We start from the raw sequence: 7,380 nt of genomic DNA on the forward strand, positions 1-7,380 counted from the left end.
AGAGAGAGGGAGAGAGAGAGAGAGAGAGAGGCAGACTCAGAATGAGAGCGAGAGACAGGCAGAGAGAAAGGGATAGAGTGGAAAGTGAGTCAGGCTACCTGATGTCACAGCTACACCCCCAGTGGCCTCCACTTCCTCCTTAGTTTACAAATATACAACTCTGTGGTCGCTTCTAGATGCGGCTTCTGCGAACCGACACTGCTGAAGGGAAAGCGTGACAGTGAAGACAGAGAGAGACAGAGAGAGTGAGAGAGAGAGAGAGAGAGAGAGAGAGTGAGAGAGAGAGAGAGAGAGAGAGAGAGAGAGAGAGAGAGAGAGAGAACAAAGAGTGAGGCAGCTTTTTGGTGCTAGGTGGGTTGCGACAAGGCCTGAGAGGTGACAACACCTGGCTGAAGAACAAGCATGTCGCTGAACATCAGCAGCTATGCGTTGGGAAGCTTTTCCTCTTGTGCTGGTGTTATTGCTTTCCCTTATCAGTACAACGCTTACTGTCGGCCCTTTGCTCTCTCTCAGGCCTGACATGTGAGTGTGACAGCGTCTGTGTGACTCCCCTTTACAGCAGCCGTTTGAGAACCAATGAGAGCGTCAGGATGAAGCTTGAAGCCACGCTGATTTTGGTGACCTGAACTACACGATGCCTTGCAAAGTCCACCGTTGCTGCAGTGAATCACATCTGCTGCGGTGCTTTGCTGCGACATGTCACTGTAGCGAAACTGCCTGCCCTCCCTGCCGTAAGTGTGTGTGTGCTGTGGTTGAGTGGGCGAGAACTGAGATGCTCGGCACTACTGAGACCACTCAGCTTGTCCTGGGCTGAAAGTGAAACTAAGTCAATACAGGAGTCACAAAAGTCTCAAGTTACTTTTTATTTTAGTCCTTTTTCTGGATTTATTTTACAAAAATAGAGATAATATAAAACAATTAAGGTCATCATCCGTTCAGTCTACCAATAAATAAATAGTGAGCATGAAGATGAACATAACATAAAGATGAGGAAGACTGTACAACAGAAAAGTCAAGAAAGACTTAAAAAGGCAACATACATAAAATGCAGACATGCGTCCCTGAATCAAAATTAAATTAAGAGATTTCACCCCTGAAACCCAATCTGCACAGCTTTAACCAGAAGAGTCTTAACTTAAACCTGATGTCCTCATGTCTGGACATTTTTCGGCGCCCACTTTGGGTCATTAGAAAACATAGCAGACAGAAAGAAACGTCTTTACTTTTTCTTCATACTTATAAGGTCCCACTGATCCCAGGCAGCAATGAGAAATAAAAATTGAATATTAAATAATCTGTCATCCCTGCCGTATCCGTATCTTCACTCCGAGCTTTGAGACACCTGTTGAAACTCTCTTCATATCATGTACGCACCAAAGACATTCCAGGAGGGTTTGCCTATTAAGATCTGCTTGGTGCTGCTCACCTGTACGAACAGAGCGTCGCCCTTGTACAGGTGGAACACGCCACCCAGGTAGCTGGTGGACCGGACCAACTCGTTCACTCGGTTTTTCTCCCTGGAGTATTTCTGGCCCTCCAGCAGCGTGAGGTTTCCCCCGCTGTACAGTGGCGAATCTACTTGGACCGAGTGAGAAAACGGAGTGCCGACAGAGAAGTATACCTTGGAGTACACGTAGTAGTAGCCCTCCTCCTCAACGTAAAGCCTCCTGTGCCTGTACTCCATGTGGTATGGGAGAGGATCTGCCACTGTGCTCCACGCCATGATGTTGCTTCCATGAACTGCATCTGGTCCGCCTGGAAAGAGCAAGAAAAAGCAGAAGTTGATTGTTTTGTTTACACGGTGCTCTCCACAGTGTGCCAAAGAAACCCTTCCAGTGTCCCTCACCTGTCAGGTGTGCCATCGGTTTGGAGGGGAGAAGAGTGTCTCCATTTCTCTTCAGGACACTCGGGGGACCGTCTCCATCTGTGTGGGGAACACACATATGATGCGCCAACAAAAGCCACTGAGCTAATTTTTTGTAAAGGAGCAAAAAAGTGTTGAGACCTACCTGAGGTGAGCTTGGCGGGTGTTTGCAAATCAGCCTGTGTAAACAGAGAGAGAGGAGGTCGATTGTTAAGTTCTGAGCCTAGCGTTGACAGATCTGATTTTTGTAAACATGATCTCCTTCCCGCTCCACACAGCTCGTCTGTAAGTGTAAGTGTTGGGGGATTCAATGGTACTTTTCACAAACATTTTAGAAAACCACACTGCTGACACACATTGCTAAAACCTTTACCATGACTCTGTGGTTGGACTAGTTCAAAGCTACAATGGTGGGTAGTAGCCATGGCGACGGTTGATGTGTGATTGGACTGGAACACAGTCAATGTGCAGGGACACTTTTAATACTTCCACTCTAAGGACTAACATCGCTCGCTTGGGCTCATATGTCAGAGGAAAGCTGTGATGTTTACGCAAGTCTGATGTTCTAACTAAGGGGGTCACTCTTGCTTTGAACGTCTTTCTGCAGGCCCGTGTCTCTATTTGTTCACAGTCTAGCTACAGGAAATAGACCACTTCCTTTTCTCCGCCATCTCCCCCTTCATGTTGGTTGTCAGTGTAAGACCAAGTAAGTCCCGCCCACTCGCTCCGCTCGCTCCGCTCGCCAGAAGCTGAATCATAACGGCCCCGAAAGCCCCCGACCCACCCGCATCCTGGAACATTACATTACATAACGATCATTTGGCAGACGCTTTTATCCAAAGCGACTTACATTACATTACATTACCACCCTTCACAGAGAGGGGAGCAATTGAAGGTTCGGTGCCTTGCTCAGGGGCACCTCGGCAGGGGCTGGAACCGGCGACCCTCCGGTTCCCAAGCGGAAGCACTACCCACTGAGCCACTGCCTCCCTATGAACATGAAGCCTCGGCCCACGGTCGCCTCTGAAACGGGCCGGAGTAAAACTTACATCTCCTTCTTTGATTCCCTTCCCCCAGAATTAGTAGAAATATTACACTAGTCAGTCAGTTTCTGTCATGATTCAGACACTGAGGCAGTTTTCTTGTACTTGTGTTAAGTTTTTTACTCATGCCGCCAACAGTTTTAGTTTATTAACATCATAATGTAAATGACACTAATCGCTGCAAAAACACCTCAACAGAAGATTGAGTCTAATTTACAGCCTCTAATATTTTAATATATTTCAATAATCTTTACACAGTTTCACTTTTCTAGAAATGAAAATCGACATCAAATCATACAATTAAAATAATTAATTAATTAATTAAATTCTGAAATTGTTAACTGATTCAGGTTTTCTTGTTAATTTCACTTAGTAATTTTGAATGGATTTGTAAAATCTGTGATCCGTAATTCAATTTTCCAATTGGAAAGCAGTTTCCATGATGCTGCATTTGTGGTCCATAAATCAAAGGCCTGTTCGCGAAAAAGGTGTCATCATGTCTTTTTCTTATACAGTATACTCAGTTAATAAAATCATTGTTTTGTATTTTAGTTGCTTGGCCCCACACTTCTGTATTTTACCGTCTTGATGGCGTAATTGTATCCATCTTAAATTCTAAGAAAGAGAAAGTTCCTCTGGCCAATATTTGAGCCCTTTTCAGAGAAATTGAAGATGTTTCTCAATAAAACACAGGACTGAGTTTTGCCTTACAGTAATAAAATGTATGATAGACAAACGTGTGAAGAGACACTATGCAAAGTGAAAAGCGAGAATAGAATCTAACAATACTGACAAAACAATGCACACTGACGGGTCCACAAGGACACGCGCTGCGGAGGCGAGGCTGATGATACTCACAGGTTGAGACTGGTACAGGCGGTAGAGGTAGCAGCCCTGTATGGTCAAGGCAAACAGCGCCAGGCTCACCAGCAGGAACAGCAGCCTCTGTGCCACATTGGAACGCTGTCGCATCTGGCCCAGCCTGGGGGGCACCGGGGGCCCCTTAGCGTAGGAGTCCACCACAAACACAGAGGGGTACTGGTTACCATCTGCCATACCGGCTTTGTTCTCTGAAATAGGGCCAGAACGTGGACAGAGCCTCCAGGAGCCGTCGTGTCAAGGGGTCGCGGCGAAGGACTGAGACTTGCCCCGAGTCACAAGGAGCGGCAGAGTGTGTGGGCCAAGTGAGTGGAGGTTTGTTTCAAGTCAAAGCACGTTTTCATTCAGAAATCCTGAGATGTATCAGCAGAGAGGTGCCTTGCGTAGAAGTCGGAGTGGCTCTTCAATCTGCAAAGACAAGAATGCTGGAATTTTCCATCTAAGCTGAAGAACGAGGTTGCTCGAGTCAAAAAAAAAATGCAGGGGTCGTAAAGAAGACAATTGAGCTCCACTTCACTCCCTCCCACTTTACTGTAGAAGCAATGTTGCAATATCTGTATTCGCACTTCCTCTCTCTCTAACTCTCTCTCTCTCTCTCTCTCTCTCTCTCTCTCTTACACACCCTCACACTCCCCCCAAGTTCGTCTCACTCTCTGACAGCAGCCCTCACATCAAAGTGTAGACTCTCTCTTCTCTCCACCCCTTTACGACAGCCTAATAAAAATGTTTGCCTCAATAAAAGAGTGTAGACTGACGCAGATGATAACTGATGACCAGAGCAGCGCTGACATTGTTATTGAGGATGGTGAGGTTCCTGTGTACATACAGGAAGTGAGAAATGACCAGCAGCAACATTTTTGGGCTTGAGAAACAAAATCCAAATGAAATGTGAATTTGCATTGATCAACTGGTTGATAACTCCTGTGTGTGTGTGTGTGTGTGTGTGTCAGGTTCCTGGAGAATTCCTCCTCTAAATGGGAAATGGGTCACAGATGGGTCACAGGTGAGACCTTTTAGGTAACGTTACCGTGGATTGAATCAAGTCTCCTCCTGAATGTTTGGTGTGTTGTATCTTCATCGTACATGCACGCCATTATAACACTCACACCTCCAGACTCCTTTCCATTTGTGCAAGTCACATTAAGGTCTTCTCTCTCTATAGCACCCCCTATAGGATCTAACTCATCACTGCACATCACATCAGTCTCAGTGATTAAACTCTGATTTGCTGAAGCACAACAACAAGTATTGACAAAGACATACAATAAAGGTTTAAAAACATATTAAACTTTACATTTGGCTTCAGATTCTCCTTCAGGTCCTCACAGTATAAACACACACTCAGTGAATAGTACTACCTGGTGTCCCTCCTCCTCCTCCTCCTCCTCCTCCTCCTCCTCCTCATTTGTGCTTAAGTCCAAACTGCTGAGCACACTGAGGGACTCCACATGGCTCGGCCCTCAACCAGGAAACAACCTCTGGAACTCTTTTAGGGTTTTTTTCTCGGAATATGAGCAGAAGAAATCAGAGATATAAAACTTCATGCATGAACGACAGAGGAGAACTTTGCTAGGAGTTGGTGGAGACTGAAGAGTGTGTGAGTGCAGTATGCAGTGTGAGCAGAGAGTGATCACTGTGTGTCTGCTGGCAGGTTTCACACTGTGTGCACACCTGACTGAGGCTCTGGGACCAGACAGAAACACAGAATTTACTTTTCTGTTGCCTGCTGGCAGCACAGAGTGTTTTTACCAAAGCACAGGGAGGAATGAAAGCATGGAGGTGGGATTTCAGGTAAACATCTCTCTCTCTCTCTCACACACACACACACACACACACACACACACATTGAGTACAATAATAATAATGTTTGAGAGATGTGATCCACATATTTACTCAACATGAGATTGTAAATAGTTTCTAAGTCAAAGTCCAGGAAGAAGCACGAACATGGACTTTGGTCTCACAAGCAAGAGCGCAAACATCCAGTGCTGCTCCTGAACGCACCACTCCTGTGATCCCGTTATACTGCTTATGACGTGACAAAAACACATGAATCTTATTGATTGCCAGTCAATAAGAGATTAATATAATTTCCATGACTGAATAATCTATAAATTACTCCTCACAACAAGCTGAAATGAAGACAAATATTTGTATTGGGCGTATGTATAAAAAGTGTATTACATAGATAATTATGTATTCTTTATTTCCTACCATCACGTATAAACCAACTCCTCTCAGGGTGTTTTGGTAGCCTGGTGGGTTCAGTCTTTGTTGTGATGTGTTGATATCACTGAGACATTCAGGCGTGAAGCGTGAAGCGTTTCCTGATTATCCTGAACTTTGATCTCTGGCTGCTGCCTTTTTGTTTGACACTGAAATGTCAAACATCTTCCAGGTGTGTGCGTGTGCGTGTGCGTGCGTGCGTGCGTGCCTGCGTGTGTGTCCTGTGAGAATGTCATCACAGCAGTGGAGGATGCTGGGTAACTGAAACCCGTGTGACCTGGAGGCTGGATATTCTGGATTGTTGCTAACAGATCTATACGCTCACATTCTCTTCCAGGTGATCGCTGGTGCAGGTCTGGATGTTGGTTTCACCCTGATGTCACCCCGAGGATACGTGCTGGCCTCTGACTTCAGACAGTCTGATGCCATCCACACGTATGTCAGCTTCTCCCAAACCAGAGAGACGTTTGATGCGATAGTTTGCAGCCATTGTGGTCTAATGTATCTGAAGTGGATGAAGCAGCACCTTCTAACCTTCTGACTCTTCCTTCTTTCATTCCCGCTGAAGGGTGGAGCCCACAGAGGTAGGAGACTATCGGCTGTGTTTTGACAACAGCTTCAGTAAACGCTCAGAGAAGTTGGTTTTCTTTGGGTTGATCATAAGAGGCCAAAGCAGCGACGAGGAAGAGCTGGGACGGTTGGCGGACGGGTCCACGCCAGAGAGCATGGTGGACTACAAACTGGAGGACATCAGGGTGAGACAGAAGCCAATTTTCTCCACTAGAGGACACTGGAGTCTTTTTGCTTTGGTTTGTCCACTTGACTCTCTTCTCTCTTCCAGGCGAGTATGGACTCCGTGCGCCGGCACCTGGACAAGAGCCAGCTGGTCCAGGCCATCCTGCGGGCCTACGAGGCCAGAGACCGGTACCTTCTGGAGAACAACCTGTGGCTGGTGTCCTTCTGGTCCTGCGTCAGCCTGCTCGTCATGCTGGCTGTGGCCGTCACTCAGATCTACACTCTGCGATGTCTCTTTGATGAGAGGAAGCAGGTCCGCACATAGCCTCAGGGAGAGCTGCACCGATGTCAGGCTTCGATCCCAAACCTTTAACTGAGATCGCAAGATGAACTTACTGAGTTTAATTTGCTGTTTTGTTTGTTTGGAACGTAAAGGAACGTAAAGCTGCTGAAACTACTGTTCAGACATACCAGAGACATTTTGACCTAACAAGCTATTATGATAGTGTGAGATAGAGCTCATACCTCCTTCAAGGCAGAACAAGACCAGACTTAATCCGTCTGAAAAATGATACAACTTTACAGTGATTTTCAGTAAAATGATGTCCAAACTAGATCACCGACATAGTTTCT

General features: G+C 46.0%; 2 protein-coding genes across 2 annotated transcripts; one reads left to right on the forward strand and one right to left on the reverse strand.

Annotated features, from left to right (window-relative positions):
* Positions 1 to 848: 848 nt before the first annotated feature.
* On the reverse strand, positions 849 to 4,255 carry tnfsf14 (TNF superfamily member 14). The gene is made up of 4 exons (XM_076144394.1): positions 3,766 to 4,255; positions 2,010 to 2,043; positions 1,847 to 1,924; positions 849 to 1,755 (listed from the first exon to the last, which is right to left on the reverse strand). Exons 1-4 carry the CDS (start codon positions 3,961 to 3,963, stop codon positions 1,358 to 1,360), a joined length of 708 nt encoding a protein of 235 aa, XP_076000509.1. The 5' UTR covers positions 3,964 to 4,255; the 3' UTR covers positions 849 to 1,357.
* Positions 4,256 to 5,186: 931 nt separating this feature from the next.
* Positions 5,187 to 7,363, forward strand: tmed1a (transmembrane p24 trafficking protein 1a). The gene is made up of 4 exons (XM_076144173.1): positions 5,187 to 5,577; positions 6,350 to 6,447; positions 6,581 to 6,767; positions 6,854 to 7,363. The coding sequence occupies exons 1-4, from the start codon at positions 5,395 to 5,397 to the stop codon at positions 7,070 to 7,072; spliced, it is 687 nt and encodes a 228-aa protein (XP_076000288.1). The 5' UTR covers positions 5,187 to 5,394; the 3' UTR covers positions 7,073 to 7,363.
* Positions 7,364 to 7,380: the final 17 nt, after the last annotated feature.

This window comes from Genypterus blacodes, unplaced genomic scaffold (genome assembly GCF_046128005.1).
Source record: "Genypterus blacodes isolate CSIRO-AG114 ecotype Tasmania unplaced genomic scaffold, CSIRO-AGI_Gbla_v1 ptg000028l_1, whole genome shotgun sequence".
Classification (NCBI taxonomy): domain Eukaryota; kingdom Metazoa; phylum Chordata; class Actinopteri; order Ophidiiformes; family Ophidiidae; genus Genypterus; species Genypterus blacodes.

Bases quoted from the DNA above. Each gene is read 5' to 3' on its own strand.
- tnfsf14 (XM_076144394.1), bottom strand. From the start codon at position 3,963: ATGGCAGATGGTAACCAGTACCCCTCTGTGTTTGTGGTGGACTCCTAC. The intron at 2,044-3,765 runs GTGAGTATCATC...CTGTTTACACAG, and splicing joins GCCTGTACCAGTCTCAACCT to GCTGATTTGCAAACACCCGC. The intron at 1,756-1,846 runs GTGAGGGACACT...TGCTCTTTCCAG, and splicing joins ACCGATGGCACACCTGACAG to GCGGACCAGATGCAGTTCAT.
- tmed1a (XM_076144173.1), top strand. From the start codon at position 5,395: ATGCAGTGTGAGCAGAGAGTGATCACTGTGTGTCTGCTGGCAGGTTTC. The intron at 5,578-6,349 runs GTAAACATCTCT...ATTCTCTTCCAG, and splicing joins GCATGGAGGTGGGATTTCAG to GTGATCGCTGGTGCAGGTCT. The intron at 6,448-6,580 runs GTATGTCAGCTT...TTCCCGCTGAAG, and splicing joins CAGTCTGATGCCATCCACAC to GGTGGAGCCCACAGAGGTAG.